General features: G+C 33.6%; 1 protein-coding gene and 1 long non-coding RNA gene across 12 annotated transcripts in view; one reads left to right on the top strand and one right to left on the bottom strand.

Moving 5' to 3' along the window:
* Window positions 1–15,739, top strand: part of arhgap27l (Rho GTPase activating protein 27, like) — a 78,503-nt gene extending 62,764 nt beyond the window's left edge. For 6 of the 11 annotated variants that reach the window (XM_073944340.1, XM_073944339.1, XM_689796.9 and 3 more), the window contains 15 exons: window positions 1,307–1,387; window positions 3,170–3,280; window positions 3,631–3,717; window positions 5,201–5,263; window positions 6,036–6,100; window positions 6,571–6,658; window positions 7,415–7,516; window positions 7,819–7,917; window positions 8,034–8,121; window positions 8,374–8,496; window positions 10,173–10,271; window positions 10,351–10,428; window positions 11,106–11,240; window positions 13,494–13,599; window positions 14,395–15,739. In XM_073944340.1, the coding sequence (XP_073800441.1) occupies window positions 1,307–1,387; window positions 3,170–3,280; window positions 3,631–3,717; window positions 5,201–5,263; window positions 6,036–6,100; window positions 6,571–6,658; window positions 7,415–7,516; window positions 7,819–7,917; window positions 8,034–8,121; window positions 8,374–8,496; window positions 10,173–10,271; window positions 10,351–10,428; window positions 11,106–11,240; window positions 13,494–13,599; window positions 14,395–14,569 (1,500 nt within the window). In that variant the 3' untranslated portion in view covers window positions 14,570–15,739. The remainder of the gene's footprint in view (window positions 1–1,306; window positions 1,388–3,169; window positions 3,281–3,630; window positions 3,718–5,200; window positions 5,264–6,035; window positions 6,101–6,570; window positions 6,659–7,414; window positions 7,517–7,818; window positions 7,918–8,033; window positions 8,122–8,373; window positions 8,497–10,172; window positions 10,272–10,350; window positions 10,429–11,105; window positions 11,241–13,493; window positions 13,600–14,394) is intronic. The other 5 variants (XM_073944343.1, XM_073944342.1, XM_005171602.6 and 2 more) reach the window with 1 other exon arrangement.
* On the bottom strand, window positions 77–14,576 carry LOC110439080 (uncharacterized). Its single transcript, XR_002457612.3, has 3 exons — window positions 14,373–14,576; window positions 8,025–8,094; window positions 77–2,522 (listed from the first exon to the last, which is right to left on the bottom strand). It is a non-coding gene; the product is annotated as an uncharacterized lncRNA (long non-coding RNA).
* Window positions 15,740–19,419: the final 3,680 nt, after the last annotated feature.

Consider the following 19,419-nt stretch of genomic DNA (forward strand, 5'->3'; position numbering starts at 1 on the left):
CATAACACTCCTAATGAATTAAGGACAATTATCATCCACTACTAAACACACTTAATGAAATAGTTCACCCAAAAATGAAACATCTGTCTCCATTTATTTTTTTATTCTCAACTTGTCACAAACATTTTTAGATTTTATTTTGTCTGTTGAACACAAAAAAATATTTTGAAGAATGTTGGAAACCATAGCCAGCCATTTATTTCAGAAGTATTTTACCATGGACATCATCGTCTGTCCGTTTTCAGCATATATTATATAAATAGTAAATTTCATTTTTCTTAAAACTCTTCTTCTTATATTAATATTATATATTAGGCACCTAGGTGCTGAGAGTAACGTAATTTGGATTCTCTATATGTCCTGTACATGTGGCTGAATTGACAACAAAGCTGACTTTGACATTTTTCAAAATATCTACTTTTGTGGTCAACAGAAAACTAACTCAAAGGTTGAGAAAAACAACCTGTTAATTTAAATGTTTGTAATTTGGAATGTCTGATACCATAATCCTGTTTTTAGCACTATATGTAAAGTACTTATAGGGATAGTTGACCCAAAAATGAACATTTGCTGTTAATTTATTTTAAGTTATTAAGTTATTGTTGAATACTCGTATACGTCAAAAATAACATATACATACGTGTAAAAAAAAACTGTCACCATTAATTTATTCTCAACTGGCCACAAACATTTTCGATTTGAGTTTTTCTGTTGAACACAAAAAAGAGACATTTTGAAGAATGTTGAAAACCATAGCCAGCCATTGATTTCAGTAGTATTTCCCTCTACTATGGAGGTCAATGTCTGGCAGTCTATCAAAATTTTTCGAAATGTCTGCTTTTGTGCTCAACAGAAAACAGAAACTATTAGGTTGAGAAAAACAGCCTGTTTATTCATTTTCATTTTTGTGTAAACTAACCCTTTAGAAATTCTTTTGGGATGTCTGATACCCTAATCCTGTGTTTTAACACTATAAATAAGTATTAAAAGGCATAGTTGACCAAAAAATAAAATTCGCTGTTTGTTTATTTTTAAATTGTTGAATACTCATTTATGTCAAAAACAACATGAACATGTACATACATTTAAATATAAATTTTGATCGAGTTGGTGCCCCCTGGTGGTATATTCATGATACTGCATTAGCAAATGGTGGAAAGATTTTAATTTGGAACTGAGATACAAACAATATAGTCCATTCTATTTCATCAATATAATTGCTCAAATGTATTCTTCATAAATATATGTTCATTGGTATGTTTGTTTCACTTACTGACTGACAAATATTTTTGTTTTACAATCACAGTGGATCCAGTCTAAAGATGAAAAAGGAAAGTTGTATTACTACTCAAAAGACGGGTCTAAATGCCAGTGGACCCTTCCAGAGGTTTGTGTATGATTATGTTTGGATATTTAATTGAGTATTTGAGTATTTTTTCCGGTTTTTATATAACAGACGTGTATAAAAATAAAATATACATACTCATAATTCGTTTTTAGGTAACACTTTAGAATAATGATTCATTCATTCATGTTAGTTAATGTATTTACTAACATTAACTAAGTATAAATTATCTTATGCAGCCTTTATTAGCCACAGTTCAACATTTACTTATGGATTATTAAAATCCAAAGTTGTTCTTGTTAACATTAGTCAATGCAGAGAGAGGTAACATGAACTAACGTTAACAAAGATGAATAAATACCATAATGGATGTATAACCAACTGTTTGTCATTAACTAAAAGTGTTAGAGCCATATTTATTATGCAAATTTCAGAATATTATGTATTGTTACCATTATTTGTTTATTGCATTTACACTGTCTACAATCAAAGTAATGGATATATTGCTGTTATATGCTTTAATTATGCATTTGCTTATGATTACATCATATCCGGGTTGTGAAGAGAGAAATAGATGTATTGCTATGGTTTTTGACCATCGTTTCATCGTGTATCAGTTTTTACCGTGTAACAATTCAGTTAAATTCATCTTTATTTTGTGTCAAAGCAGCTTAACATAGAAGATTCTTGTAAATTGAAACTGTGTCAGTCCAGTTTTCAGAGTTGAAGTTCAGATTAGTTCAGTTCAGTGTGGTTTAATTTTCACTGGTGAAAGTTCAAACACTGAAGAGCAAAGCCATAGATACACAGCTCCACAAGTCCCAAACCATACAAGCCTGTGGCGACATCGGCAAAGAACAAACTTCACTAATTGATGACAGTGAAGGAAAAAAACCTTGAGAGAACCAGGTTTAGTTGGGTGCGACCATTTCCTCTCTGGCCAAACCTCTTGTGTAGAGCTGCAGTCTAGGCGAGAGGCTGGAGAGCACTGGACGTTCATCATGGAGAAGCTACAGGTGGGAGAGGTCACCGGCTGGTGTACAGGCTGGCCCTTTAGGATCAATGCGAAGACTCGTCTGTCACTGAGGTCTTACGGGAATTACTCTCATGCTGTCCACTCCTCCATGACCACCACAGCAGCTGCTCAGGATACGGCCTGGTCCAGGATTATGGAAACCTCGGGAATAATAAAATCAGACTAACATAAGCTCAGATGCTGTTCAAATAATGATGTGTTTCGGGAAGTGTTCCTGTCTCCGGTTGCCCTGAATAATGCAGACTAACAATCCTTTAGAAGATTAGGATTTCAAGAGAATTTGTATTTTGTGTATGCTTATGCAAAGAGATGTCTTTAATCTAGTTTTAAACTGACAGAGTGTGTCTGCTTCCTGAACTGTGAAAGGAAGGCTGTCCAGGGTTTAGGTCTACCGTCAACAGTTGATTTGGATATTCTGGGAATAATCAATTGTCCAGAATTAATTGAGCGCACAGCGCAGTGGACGTGAGGGCCCGTAATACACCAGGAGCTCCCTCAAATACTGGAGAGCTAAGCCATTCAGGGTTTTGTAGGTAGTTGATAAAAAGATTTAAAAAAAAAGTTATATAATGATAAAAAGATTGTTCCGGCTTTGTAGAAGATGAGAAGAACATAATGAATATGATGAATTTGTCATGTCAGACTGGTTACTATAAGGATTATATATTTCAAGCTATTATTGGAGTGCTATTATAAATAGACCATTTAAAAAAAAAAGTGTTAGCTTTTATTAATTTATATTTCAAATGAATGTCTCACCCTGAACCCTTATTGACTTTATTATAAAGGCTTTAGTTCCACCCGGTCAGCCGATGAATGGAAATGGAGTAGAACAAGATGGTCCACCTGTTTTGAACAATTGGAGATACACCCAGTTCAACATATCTCAGGAGGACCTGGTGAGTGTCTGTTTTTATACTTAAAGTTTAAGAACGGCGCATCTTTGACTCTATTCATCCATTTTTTATGACATAGAGGATGTTAGAAACAGCTGCACACAAACCGCACGTTTCTTCAGCAAACTGAGTGATTGATGCCCACAAATTGCGTCTCTCTCTCTCTTTCTGTCTCTCTCTCTCTCTCTCTCTCTCATGTGAGACATTTCTTTCTCAGCTATTTTCTGTTGCTGACATCACTTTGACCACAATAGGAAGGAAGGAAACATCTGGCACCTGATCTGACACACCACATACCCTTTTCCACCAGCTAATATTCATTTATTTTTCTTTCTATTCATTTCCTCCTGCAGAAATTTTCCCCCTCGCACAGGCGGATCGCCTCTGACAATGCCAGTGATGCATCCAGCTCAGGGAATTCACCAGAATCACAGCACTATGTACGTAACATGACCTCAGTTATTTCCAGCTCTCATTGGAGCTTGTAACTCATGCCATCATGTTTATCAGAACTCATTCACATGTAACAGTCTCATTCCTAATTTAATCATTAATTTAAAATTTGGTCATCATTTACTCTCCTTACACTTGTCCAACCTGTTTTGAGTTTCTTTATTTTGTTGCATAAAAAAAATATATTTTGAAGAATGTTGGAAACCGGTAGCCATTGACTTTCATAGTATCTTTTTGTCCATGGCTACCAGGCTGTCAATATTTTTCAAAATATTTCCTTTCATGTTCAACAGAATTTCAAAACTCGTAAAGATTTGGAACCACTTGAGGGCGAGAAAATGTTGAATAAATATTAATTTTTGGTTGAACTATTCCTTTAAACTGATTATAGTTATTTAGGAACATATTTATATTTAAAAAGTGCTTTTAAAAGGATAGTTCACAAAAAAAATAAGTCTGTCATCATTTACTCTCTCTCCACTTGTTTCAAACCTGTCTGAGATTCTTTGTTAAACCAAAACAGAGAGAACATATTTTTGAAGTCCATAGTGTTTTCTCTTCTATGGATGTAAATGGCTAACAATCCTCAACATTTTTCAAAATACCTTCTTTTGCGTCCAACAAAAAAAAAGAAACTCATAGTGGTTTGGAACAACCTGATGTGAGTAAATAGCCACTTTTGGTTGAACTATCCCTTTGTCAGGTTTTTATAAGGTGCTTATTTATTGTTTTATATTTAATATATTTGGTAAAAATTTATTTTTATTTTCCAACAAAAATGAAAAAGTCTAAGATTTCAAGCGAACACATAATCATCATTTTGCTCCAATCCAAAAATGAAAATTCTGTCATCATTTACTCTCCCTCCACTTGTCCAACCTGTTTTGGGTTTCCTTCTTCTGTTGCATGCAACACATGATATTTTGATGAATGTTGGTAGCCATTGTATTTTTTTGTTCATGGCTACCAGTTTCCAATATTCTTCAAAATATCTCCTTTCATGTTCAACAGAAAAACAAAACTCTAAAAGATTGTGAACCGCTTAAGGCAGAGTAAATGTCAAGTAAATACTTGTTTTTTTGCTTGAACTATCCCTTTAAACTGATTATAGTTTTAGGATTATACTTGTATATATAAACATGCTTTTAAAGGGGTAGTTTACCAAAAAATAAGAAGTCTGTCATCATTTACTCTCTCTCCACTTGTTCCAAACCTGTCTGAGATTCTTTCTTTTGTTGAACCAAAAATCAAAGTCCATATTATATTTTTTTTCTCATTTATGAGAGATTAATGGATGTTAATGGCAATCTCCAGCATTTTTCGAAATATCTTCATTTGCGTTCGACAGAAAAAAGAAACTCATAGTGGTTTGGAACAACCTGAAGTGAGTAAATTGCCACTGTTGGGTGAACTATCCCTTTGTCAGATTTTTATAAGGTGCGAAGCCAAGGTTTTGTTTCCTTTCTTAAGGACAAAAAGTTCAGACGGCGGAGGAACCTGTCAAGTTACAGCACCGATTCACATTCTCATCATGTGCGTTCTCAGCTGGTTTATTGGTTTTATAGTTGCTTGCATTTGGGGTCCAAAACTAACATGTCATTCATTAGACAAAAACTAACATCATTGTTTTGTCATCACTATCTGAAAGTAGTTTTGCTTGGAAATGTTTGTCTTTCACCAGCAGTAGCTGTAGATAATGTTGTTTTGTGGCTCACCGTTCCACCGTTCCTACTTTAATATCCTACTAACAGACTTTTTAACAACTTGCATAATCCAAACTAACAAATCATATTAGTAACTATATTATACAGTAAGCATATACACTTTTGTGCAAAAGTCTAGTGTTTTTACCATAAAAAAGGTTTAAAGTCTGTTATTTCTATATTTTTCTATAGCATGTCAGTTTGAAAGATCAATTACAATTTCCAAACATGGTGTCACGGTGGTGCAGTTTCTCTTAGTTAGATCTGTTTCTTCATTTCTTTCTAGATAGACTGGATGATGATCAGATCAGATCTCTGTGTGGAGCACTGGTTGTTGTCAGAATTCTCGTGCAGACAATAATCTCACTGTAGAATTACAATTAATGAAATATAAATATAAAATATTGTTTGGAAATGTAAATTGATATTTCAAACTAACATGCTACAGAAAAATATAGAAATAACTGACTTTAAACTTATTTAAAAAAAAAAAACACTATATATTTTTTATTGTAGTTGGTTTGTGTGCATGTGTGTGTGTTTGTGTGTTAAATACATCTGACCTTTCTAACAAAAAAAAACCTTTCTTTTGCATTTATCAGTCATCACTGGAGAAGGCAGGGATTCTCAACAAGACCAAAGTGGCTGAGAATGGAAAAAGGCTGAGGTGGGGCCTTAAATTGTCAGCGTTTATCTGTGGTTTAACAGCACAGTCATTCTTTAACTAAGCGTGAATAGGAAAAAGTGTGCAAACCAGTCATCTGTGCAGTCATTCTGGTTTATCAAAGGGATTCCCAAGCATTCTTGTCAACCGCTATTCTTTTGATTCTAATGTTACCTTCAAGTACATCATGAGAAATTAAATATTTGAATAATTTGACAACACATTTGCATTCTTGCAGTTCTTGAAATGCAAGAAAATTTAAAAAAGTCAATATTTTAATGATTTAATTGTTGTTATTCGCAGTTCACAAATCCAAATGGTTGGAAAACGTCTTTATTACCTACAGTATGGTTTGCACCTTTAGCTGCTAAGAGTTTGCATTCAGATTCTCTTTTATTATTAAACAGAATTTGATCATAAAGAATGATTTATTTAATTATTTTGTAACTCAACTCTGAATTCTGTAATTTTAGGAAAAACTGGGCTCAGTCGTGGACTGTTCTTCATGACGGTGTACTCACTTTCCACAAAGACCCCAAATTTGCACCTGCTGGGATGTCTGTAAGTTTATTTAATCTGTTTAACTAGTAATATTGAGAGTTTGATTGAGCATTAATATAACAATTATTGGCCAATGTTACCTCATAATATCATATTACTTGATATTATTATTGTATATACTGGTTTATATTTAATTCTCCTATAATCATGTTGTTTATATCATATCATTTTGAGTCAGAGATAAATTTTAAAAACGCAGGTGATCTGAACCAACTTTGCAAACATGACATGTCAAAACAATTCTCAGTTATAAGCTTTTATTACTACTTTGTCAAGACATGTAGTATCTCCATGGCCTGATTGGCATAACCACAAATCATGAAACGCTTACCTTGTTTCTATTGTGTTGTATGTGTTAGATAATGTATTTATTCTTGTTTTAGAATAAAAACATTACCAACTGAATAAACAATTCTAGAAAGCATCACTTCATGAATCTTAATAAGATCTTACAATTAAGTTCAATTTAAAATTTCCATGTACTGTATTAGCACTGTTAGTATGTTTTGATGCCTAAATTCACTTGTAGCATGTAAACAAGTGATTTTATTTTTAGCATTTTATGTTTGATATCATATCATGAACTGATCTCAGAAATGTATAGGTTACCTGTACAAAACAGATGTAGAAAAGTCACTTTGGCCAGCTCTTGTCCTAAACCTAAAGCTGTTTTAAAAGGCCTTGTTTTTGTGGAGTAAAGTATGCTGCGGAGAACAGACTGAAAATAATCCGTCTGCCATTGGTTGACTTTTGCAGAGCAAGACCAATCAGATTGTCCCTGAGTACACTGTAGAACTGAAAGGGGCAACTTTATCATGGGCGTCTAAAGAAAAGTCAAGCAAGAAGAACGTTCTCGAGGTGAGAACTGTGCCTCTCCTGTATATATAAATAAACAAAGAACCTACATCCTGTACAAATAGTAGAATTGCTTTTCCACGAATGAATTGTTTCTATAATTTTGATTGGTGGTCTTTTTGTTGACAGTAAAACACAAAAGCTGCTGAACTTTTTCTTTATTAGCAACATGTTGCAGTTTTAGTAATAATCCATAACAAAGGTTGCTGCATTACTATTGTCATGAGTTTAGCCATCAAGAGACTTTCTCGTAAGCGTATGATTGTAATATAAAAGCCTGTAATGCTGTCCATGTCACTGAGCAGCTCAAGACACGTCATGGCTCTGAGTATCTGATACAGTACGACACAGACAGCATCATTCAAGACTGGCAAAAGATCATTTTGGATACCATCAAACTGCTGGTGAGTGGCCCCTGCTGGACACATACAGTATAGCACAAATATAAAGTTGCCAAAATAAAGATGCCCATGCCATCATAAAACAACATTCAAAAATATCTTGTAATCACCTTTGACAGCATGAACACGGCCATAACTCAGAGGATGAAGCAGAAGACGTCCCGGAAAAATCTCCATTGCCTGCAGATAAAGAAAAGAAGCCTGAAGGTGAGTAACGGAATCATGTGCACATAAACGTGTAGAATGTTTATTAACAACTATATATATTTTACTATATACTATTAACAATAGCTGTAAGTACTTTTTTTTGGGGTATATTAGCTTTATTTAGTATACTTTATGCTAACAATTAACAATAACTGTACATATTCTTTCTTGCTATATTAACTAAAGTATACTGTATACTAACTATTAACAATAACCGTGAGTATTTATTTTTTTGTTATATTTTTCTTATAGCTGCGAGACTGAGTTCTACAAGTAGCATAGACACAGACCAGGGCCGTGTTCGCACCAAACTGCGCAAGTTTCTCCAGAGGCGGCCCACCCTGCAGTCCGTCAAAGAGAAAGGCTACATTAAAGGTTACTGGATCATTCTTGTTGGACCATATTTACTAGACATGATAAAAGAGTTCAAGGACCCTCCTAAAAAGTGTCAGTGGGAGTAAAATGCTTAACAGATGATCTACTGACAATTTAATTAGTTAATTTCTTAATGATTGATGTAATATACCTGTGGTGCAAAATAACTATTTATTAGCTTGTTGACATTTTTAAGTATTTTATCAGAAACTAGTAACAGAAATGTTACATTTTGGGGAAAAATCCCTTGAAATACAAAAAAAAAAAGGATCTCTCGAGGTAGTTTTTGCCAGAATAACACTAGATGGAAATGCATTTACCGAATAAATTCTGACATAGTGAACATTTAACTCATTAATACATAAGTCATTATTACTAATTGCCGTCTCGTCTCCATTATGCATGTCACCATTGTTGAGATACATGCTCTGATTTTCGATGCTTGTGTCTAAAGTGATTCAGATGTTCAAAATATTTAGAGTACAATGTGTTTTTAAAACCTGATTAAAGGGATGTAGAAACATGGAGCGACTATCTGTGGAATATCATGGAATTTTAAAGGGTGTCGTTCAGACATTGAAATCAGGGAATTTCCTTTTTTGAGTCATGGAATATTGGGTACTTTTGTCGCTTTTAATTTTATTTATCAGTAAATAAAGTGTCTTTTTTTTTCTTATCATGTTTTTTATCTCATTGATTCATCTGGTGTTATTGTTAGGTAATTTTTAAGCACCATTTTATGCTTTTCACCCTCAGTCAAATGCAGTTACAAACCAGTACCTATAACTAGGCCCACAAGGAATCTGCGTGTCAGAATTCTGCAGATATCCGGAGATTTTTAGCTCTTCATTGATTCTGTTTATTTACTTGTGTAAATGTGTGTAAATTCATATTTATTCAGTTCTTAAATTAATTTCAGTAATATTATTGACTAATATGAAAATATTTATATGATTTATTTACAATATAGTTTGTAAATAATATTTTCTGTCTTTTAGTAGATATGTTATATGTGAGACTTGCTTTGATTACCAAATAAAAGGGGGTCTAATTGGATTTGCATTGTAAACATTAAATACAAGTTAAAAAGGTATTACTTTTTATTTAATATATTAAGGTTTTAGTTATGGTACTTTCAAAGTCATTCTGCAGAAATCCGCAGATTTTTACCAAAATTCTGTGCAAAACTATCAAAAAATGTCTGCAGATTTCGTCTGGCTCTACCTATAACTCAGGCAAACATGTCAATAAAATGTCAACTTCAAGAGATTTGGCTACAAAATGACCACTTGGTTTTAGGCTGGGTGCTATTTATTCTTGTAATTTCTGTTCAAAATCTGAGGTAGATGACTTAAACTTGCTTGCATGATTGCTGTTAAATTAATGAAACATTTTAATGAATGCACAGCAGCTGCTTGTTTTTTTTCTCATTGTACACCATCACAATTGAACATTTTAATTAATGTAAACTCTGAAATTTGATAATTGACTAAGAGTGGGAACCCTGTATTATTATATAATGAATCAGTTGCACATCAGTGTTAAAATCAACAGCAAGACCAGTGACTCAATCCACAACTTGCAAGTCATCAAAAAGCCACGTCTCTTTAGTGTTGTTACTTAAGGCTGTACATTTTTCTGCATGTAGACTCACAAACATTAATCTGTCTTTCCAGAGAATGTGTTTGGCTGTCACTTAGACACCCTCTGTCATCGAGAAAACACAACTGTGCCCAAGTTTGTGGAAAAATGCATCCGATCAGTTGAGAAAAGAGGTAAGCATTCATTTTCCTGTGTGAATTCATGTTCATCAGTTTAAGATAAAGGTCATCTGAATGTGTTTGCTTGCTTCAGGTCTCAAAATAGATGGAATCTACAGAGTGAGCGGAAACCTTGCTGTCATTCAGAAGCTGCGATATAAAGCTGACCACGGTAAACACAATCTAGATTAAAAAGATCACTACAGTTACAGTGAGGACAGAGTTATTATAGTGAATGTAAAGAATTTTCTGGGAATAAACAGTTACTGTTACAGTAGTTAGCACTGTTGCCTCACAGCAAGAAAGCCACTGGTTCGAGTCCTGGCTTGGGTCAAGTGGCATTTCTGTGTGAAGTTTACATGTTTACCCCGTGTTGGTGTGGGTTTCCTCCAGGTGCGCCAGTTTCCCCAACAAGTCCAAAGACATGCACTATAGGTGAAATGAATAAACTAAATTGGCCGTTGTGTATGTGTGTGAATGCTAGAGTGTATGGGTGTTTCCCAGTACTGGGTTGCAGCTGAAAAGGCATCTGCTGCGTAAAACATATGCTTGATAAGTTGGCGGTTCATTCCGCTGTGGCGACCCCTGATAAATAAAGGGACTAAGCTGAAGGAAAATGAAGGATTTTTGCTTTTTAATCAAACTTCAAGCTTAAGGGGCTTACAGTACATACTTGGCAACAACTGCACAGTCAATGGGAAGAAAGTAGAGTGAGTCAGTAAAACTACAGGATATGTTTGGAAAGAGGAGAATTTCAAATGTGGATGCTCTGCAGTTTTAAGGGAAATCTTGAAAGGGATCGACTGTTTCATTGACAATAAAATACTGTATATTTCTTTCTTTGTGTAGAGGAGGATCTGGATCTGGAGGATGGCCAGTGGGAGGAGATCCATGTGATCACTGGAGCTTTGAAGCTTTTCCTACGTGAACTTCCTGAGCCCCTTTTCCCTTTCAGCTTTTTTGATAAGTTCATCGCTGCTATTCGTAAGTCTGTTTCATTTCAGAGAAGCCATTTTGTTTTTTTGTTTTTTTGAAAATTCATTGCTTTATGTTATTTTACAGTTTTTCTCTATTGGTTTGGCTCATTTCTTGAAACAGGAATTACATTCTCAAAACAACATGGACAAACCTCCAAACCTCTTGGCAATTGTTCACACCAGAATGGATTTTCTCATTCATTTAATAAAATTGCAAATGTCTAAGTACATCTTTGCAAATGATTAAGTACAGGTAGCTGACATTTAGCACAATTCCCAAGTGAATAGATCTACTTGATCTAAACTGATTGTTGATTCTCAGTTCAATGGTTGTTCTCTCCAAAATATGTGAGCGTCATTTTATTGTATAAGTCAGGGGTCACCAACCCTGTTCTTGGAGAGCTACCTTCCTGCAGATTTTAGTTGCAACCCTGACCAAACACACCTGTTTGTAATTATCAAGTGCTGCTTTAGGTACTATTAATTGGTTCAGGTGTGTTTGATCAGGGTTGGGACTGAATTATGCAGGAGAAAGCTCTCCAGGAACAGGGTTGGTGACCCCTGGTATAAGTCATCACATGCACAATAGTCTGTTCAATTGTCAAAATTAGTCAAGAACATAATACCATGAATACCATATGTCCATGGAATATTTGATGCATTTATTACAGCAATTGACAGTCAGGTGAAACTAGAACTTGACTAACAAAGGAGGAATTTCACACATCTCAGATGACCAGTCAAGCACTGAAGGCTGAATATAATTTTCATAGTTTTTGTTTGTGTGTTTATATTACAGTATGTTTTGTTTTATTCTGATGTATGGAAATTATGTGTGTGATTGATAATGGTTACAATTTGCAAAAGTGCTTTTCTCAAAACAATGCATACAAATAGCGAAACATAATGGATTACCTGCAAAAGCCAGTCTCTTGCTCAAAATCCTTAGTTCATCTCTCAAAACTACATTTCTTTGTCAATAAAAAAGTGTCAGTGCCATCAGAATTAAAAGTCATTGTGTCATTGTGTACAGATAAAACAAAATCATGTTGTCAATATAATGTTGTGTACTCTGGAGGGGTGCTCTGGTGTAAACTATTTTTTGTTGTTATTGCTGTTTTTACTGTAATTTGCTGCCAGATCATGTCATTGTGATACGGAAAGGAAAAGAAAGCACTGCATAGCACAAAGAAAAAAAACAAAAGTAGAAATGTGAACATTGGACAATCTCCTTTCAGATGCACCTTCATTAGAAAAAAGTCAAGATTCATCTGTGAGAAATGTACCAATTCAGGACAAATTTAAATAAAAAGTATTTGAAAGGTATAGAAAAATGCATTATGACACAATATTATGACCGCTTGTTCAGCCATTTTGCATGTAAATACTTATGCTATGAACTAAAGCCTAAATGTGGCAGTGAGACTATTCAGACAGAGACCATTATAATCCATTTTGATCAACATGACATAAGCAATTGATAATTTAGGAAACAGCAGAGAATTGGACATAATCATTTGCATGGAAGTGCAAAAGCATTTGCAACTTGTTCAAAGGAATGAGAAACTGCTTTTCTGATGTGCACAAGTGACACAATGATCTGAAGATTGAACAGGTAGTTTTGATCATTTCAATTCTGATATGAGAAATGGACCAAAGCGACTGAGAAAAACTGTTAACTAAATACATTATACATTTATTTTATTTAGTTTTATACACAATTGCAATCTGTCCAAAGAGAGAACTATTAAACAGTAAACTATTTTTAAAAACTAGGCTAAGACTAAAAGGTGGACATGAGGGATATTTCAGTGGTCCTTTGCGACAGTGACAAAACAACCAAACATTCTGACTTGCAGTGCTTACGCAATGCCAAAGGGACAAAGGATTTTGGGGACACTGACTGTTTAAATGAGAGAGAAATTTAGTTTTGACACACGAGTGAACAGTTTTGGGAAAGATATGAGCTTTTGCAAGTGAGCTATAGTGTTGTGCCAAACTGTAAGATTGTTTTACAAAACAATCTTGGAGTGTTGAGAATGTAATTCCTGTTTCAAGAAATGAGCCAAACCAAATGAGAAAAACTGTTTTGATTTGAAACTAGTCATTTATCAACATGATTCACAATTCATTTTGGCTATATATGCTTTTTAGAAGAAATGAAGGGAATCAGATAATTAGTGATATACTAGCATTAATTCCAATACAAAAACTTAACTCATGTATCTATATTGACTCAAAAGCTGTATTTGTTTTCTAGAAATTAGTGACTACAGCCAGAAAGTTTCATACATTCGAGATCTGGTGAGAAATCTGCCTCTGCCCAACCACGACACCATGGAGGTTCTCTTCAGACATCTCCGCAAGTATGAGACTGATGTTATCATTCACATCTTCATATCCACAGTGGTCAGATCATTTTAAAAAAGCTGCAGAAGCACCAAATGCATACTTGGCTTCTTGAGTTACGTGTAATGAAGGAAGGGAGGTGTAGAAGGGCAGTGAAAGACCAGACAGCAGCTAAAATCTCTCAATTGTTCTTCAGCAACTCTCTGCCATTCATCATTGTAAATTATTATTAGCTACTTCAGTCCAAAACCTACATTACCAGATGATGAAGATGAAACTAGAGTGGACATTTCATCAAGACAATGAACAAAACACAGCCAAGGAAACTCTCATATGCTTTCAGAAGAAGAAAATCAAGCTGTAGAATGGCCCAGCCAATCACCTGACTTGAATCCAGTTGAATATACAAAATAAAGATCAGATTTGATAGACGAGACCCACAGAACTATCAAGATTTATACACTCTGGTAAAGTCCATGAAAAAAAAATCATACCTGAGCTATTCATGTGACTTAATTCTCCTTATGAGAGGCGTCTTTAAGCTTCCATCACCAAAAAGGCCTTTTATAGAAAGTATTAAATACATTTCAGAAGTTTAGTACATTATCCTTGAGTCATTCCCATAATATTCCAATATATATATATTTACTTTTTTTGCTATTGTAATATTAAATTTATTTATGAGATCTATTAATAACAGCCAAAAATAAAAAAAAATAAAATTATGATAAATAATTAAGCTAAAAAAAATATTCATGTATTCTCACAACCATCTATTAAAGGAACTGACCAAGTAACCATCTGTCCCACAGGGTGATTGAGCATGGTGAGATGAACCGCATGTCTGTCCAAAGCACGGCAATTGTGTTCGGCCCAACACTGCTGAGGCCACAGGAGGAGTCCAACATCACCATGCACATGGTCTTCCAGAACCAGATTGTGGAGCTCGTACTCAACGAGTTCAATGAGCTTTTCCAGACCAAATGAAATCTCCCTATGGAAGGAAAGGAAATGCATTGATCAATGCCTTCGTTTCCATTATCCCTGAACAAAATGTCTGTCTTCTGATTGGATATTGACTGCCCAGATCAATTAATAAGTGCCTTCTGAAACATCAAGAGCTTCTGCATCTCGAAACTCTTGTTCCTGAATGCCGTCTGTGTTATTTTTTGGTACTGCCAAAAAACTCAAGGGATCATCAGCTGATACGATCAAATGGATTTTAATAAGAACATCTAGTTTATCAAGGTGTTATGCTTGGGATGAGACAGCAGTAGAGTTCTCAGTTAGACATTACTATACTTAAAATGGATATTAGGCAAGCAGAGCACGTGTGTATATGTTACTGAATAATATACTGTATATTATTGCTACTCACCCAAAACTGTTCCTGTGGAACAACAAAAGAGCTTTTAGTTAGCTAAACAAACATTTAATTGTATTTTTTTCTGTGAGATTTCTGCGCAGTTTTTGAACTAACAAATTACCACAAGGTATGGACATTTGCCTCATGTATAATTTTTTTCTCTGGAGAAAAAATAAAAAGAAACTTCAGCTTTAAAGTGCTCAATAATCACTAATGTGGAAAAAGCACTGGCTGTTGAACTTATCTGTGGATGAAAAAGGGGGGAAGGAGTTTTATTAATAATACCCTGTATGACTAACATTCTTCCACTGTCTGTAGTTCTTCAAGCTCGAATATTGTCTAAAAAAACAAAAACAAATGCTGACAGTACAATGTACTGAAGTGAAAATGGATATAATGAACATTATGCAGCAGAGTGAAATGTGGATTTGAATTGTGTTAAATACAAACTGCAGATGTAGACTAAAGCTGTACATATTTTAAATAGGTTGTTTATATAAAAATGTGGGTAAGAAATAATTGGCAGTTTTATCACAGAGACATGTTCTGTAAATAAAAAGGATAGCATATTTAATTATATGCAAATATGTGCATAGTTTTTACACTGGTAATTACTGAATATACAGTATAGGAAATGGATCAACATGTTTTTAACATTATGAAAGTTCATATATTTTGAAAATATGATAACATGTATGTACGTCAGTTTTAAACAGTGAACAGATATCATCACTTTACTAGATTAACGCAATGTGAGAAATTATAAATAAATAATGGTGCCTTCTTTTTCACTTTTTTAGCTTGTCTGTTTTGTTCTTCCCTGTTTTGCCAGTTTATTAACGATATATAAAAATACTATACATATATATATATATATATGTGTGTGTGTGTGTGTGTGTGTGTGTGTATATGTGTATATATATGTATGTGTGTGTGTGTGTGTGTATATATGTGTATATATATATATATATATATATATATATATATATATATATATATATATATATATATATATATATGTATGTATATATATATATGTGTGTGTGTGTATGTATATATATATATATATATATATATATATATAATGTTTATTTTTATTATTATTATTAGTTTTTTTTTTTAAATCACGGGTGGCATGGTGGAAAGTGGGTAGCGATGTCACCTCACAGCAAGAAGGTTGCTGGTTCGAGCCTCTGCTGCGTTTGCCCCACAAGTCCAAAGACAATGCTCTATAGACCATTTCAATGTAGTGATAAAACTGCCGTCATAGCATTATTTATCAATATGTGGACCTTTTAGGATTTTTGATTCTTTAGGGTTGTAAAACAGGAAATGCGTTAGGACCATTGTTATTGTTTACATCTTCCAAAATGGTCTATAGGTGAATTGGGTAAGCTAAATTGTGTGTAAATGAGTGTGTATAGATGTATGTGTGTAAATGAGTGTGTTTGGATGTATGTGTGTGAATGAGTGTGTATGGATGTATGTGTGTGAATGAGTGTGTTTGGATGTATGTGTGTGAATGAGTGTGTATAGATGTATGTGTGTGAATGAGTGTGTATGGATGGAACCCCAGTGATGGGTTGCGGCTGGAAGGGCATCCACTGCAAAAAACATGTGCTGGATAAGTTGACGGTTCATTCCGATGTGGCGACCTATGATTAATAAAAGGACTAAACTTAAAAGAAAATGAATGAATGAAAATCATGTTTGTTTCACAGAATAACTGATTATGTTTATGATTTAACATGTCATTATATAGAATAAAAACAAGGAAATATTTACACTCATAGTTTACAACAGAGGTTCTCAAAATCATTTAGATATCTCTGAGAAATATACATTTCATTTGTTTTAGGTCAGGCTCTAAAAAGTTTTTTTTTATTTATATATTTTGTTAAATATAATAAAGTTAACATGACTGCACTGACGAGAAAATACAATTACAAAAGTTGAGAAAGTTTTACAAAAGAGGTGGCGCAGTGGGTAGCACAATCGCCTCACAGCAAGAAGGTTGCTGGTTTGATCCTCGGCTGGGTCAGTTGCCATTTCTGTGTGGAGTTCTCGCCATGTTCGCATGGGTTTCCTCTGGGTGCTCCGGTTTCCCCCACAAGTCCAAAGATGTCATGTAGTGTGTGAATGAGTGTGTCTGGATGTTTTCCAGTAATTGGTTGCAGCTGGAAGGACATCCGCTGTGTAAAACATATGCTGGATAAGTTGGCGGGTCATACCACTGTGGCGACCCCAGATTAATAAAGGGACTAAGCCGAAAAGAAAAGAGAAAGAATAAAACTTCACAAAGCCTCAATCTTTAAGAAAATATTAGGCTATCATAAGCTTTAAGAAACTTATTCCTCTTATTATGATAAATAATTTTAAGAGATTCAGCAACTACAGAAATTTCAGAAAGAAACATTAAATATATTGTCTTCAAGAACTTATTTTCATGTATAAAAAGTTTACAATGTAACACAAAAAAAGCTAACGATAAGATCAAGAGCATGATCACTAGCAGAAAAGAAGAGAAATATATAGTTTATAGACAAATATAAATCGTATTGCAGGCCTGTAGTCAGACCACTGAATGGGGTGGTTATTTATTTACTTATTTTAAAAAAGTGGACCTTATTGCAGTTATTCGCCTCATAGTTTAATAATTTATGAGGTTCAAATACTTCATTTTAGTGAAATTTTAAGCACTAATCTTTGCTGTAGCTTTATGCAACAAAATATTTTCTACAATTTTGTCAAAGTGCTTACAGTACCATAGTAATTTACCAAAAATTGTGTATTTACAATTGTGCATTTTAAACTCTAAATTAAAATTACAGTTTTTAAAATAATGTTATGGGATTAGAATTTTAAATTTGTGAATAAAGAAATATGAAACATATTTACTTTTAAAATACAAATGTATTATCACCCATCATTAAGAAAAGCAAATTAGGAATCTGTTAAAAAGTAATCTGTTAAAATCTGTTTTAAAACCAAAACTGTAGCCTGTAGGCAAATAACAAAGTGGCCAGCTCATTTCCTCAGTCAGTTTTTTTTTCCATTTTAATAATTAAAATGTAATGTTTCCTAAAGTCTTCTTCTATCTGTTATTTTCACAATTTATGTTGGTATACTTTAAAAAATGGGACACATGAGCTCATAAAGGGCCCAAATTTTGAACTTTGTCAGTGGGGGTGGGTCTTTCGAACAACCAGAACCTACACTGGCATAGGGCCTGTATTGTAACAAAGACGAAATTTATATAATAAATTAATAAATTAATTTTATCCCAAAGAGATTTAACGTGAGTGGGTTGAGCCATTTGTATTATTTAAAATAAAACGGAAATAAATAAGGAGACTAAAGTATTATTTAATTAGCCTATATATTTAATTTAAATATGATCTGTCTGTGTTAATGTAAACAGTATCGTTGCATAACCTTCATTGATAACATCAGTAATAGCGAAACTGTGTATATTATTATCACTATAAAAAGTATGTCACTGTCTTTGTAACTTGGGAAGTAATGCAAAGTAACAATAAATAAGTGCATAAATAGCCTAAATGAAAGGAACTGGAGGAACCAATATCTGTCACCTATAAGATTAAAATGCCCCCTCAGTTATGAAATCCTGGCCTGGTGGCCTCTCAATGAATGCGGTTATCATTTTTTCCCTCCTATGATGAAACTTTCCTTCATACTTTAACTCATAGCGACATCTTCTGGTTATTCGCAGCGAGTCCGCTGTAATTGTCACAAATATTCAGTAATCCAAAAGAGTGTCAGAATATGAATTAATATACAGTTACACAATTTGATAAACGGTTTTAATCATCTGTAGCTACACAAATATGTAAATACGACTAGTGTGAGGTCAAAACATTTTATTTTGAACTCAAACATTTTAATTAAATTTTATGATACATCTAGAGTAAATATTTTAAATAAAAGTTGACAAGTTTTACAATAAAAACAATATATATATATATATATATATATATATATATATATATATTATTTTTTTTTAGAAACTTATATAAATAATTTAAGAAAAGATTAATCAAAGAGGGGCAGCAATTGTATTGTAAACGTATAAGGATCGAACAATTAAGGCGAACACGGCAGACAGAAATCATAGACTGTAAATATATGAAATATGGTAAAAATGTAGCATAAACCCAAAATAATAATAATAATAATAATAATAATAATAATAATAATAATAATAAAAGGTCAAGGACAACAACAACAGCACGTTGAAACAACATTATAAAGCTGCAGGACAAGACCCACCTGCACGCAGACCTGCACTTATCGTTTTCTCATGCTCCCTGCTTACACAATTTTTCTACTATAAATTATTACGCTATGATTGAATACATTATTATATACAAAGATTAAACATACTAGATTGATTTAATACATTAATTCTGTTGTATTTGTATTAATTGTATTTGTAAATAGATAGCCTATT

The sequence above is a fragment of the Danio rerio genome, chromosome 3 (genome assembly GCF_049306965.1).
Source record: "Danio rerio strain Tuebingen ecotype United States chromosome 3, GRCz12tu, whole genome shotgun sequence".
NCBI lineage: Eukaryota > Metazoa > Chordata > Actinopteri > Cypriniformes > Danionidae > Danio > Danio rerio.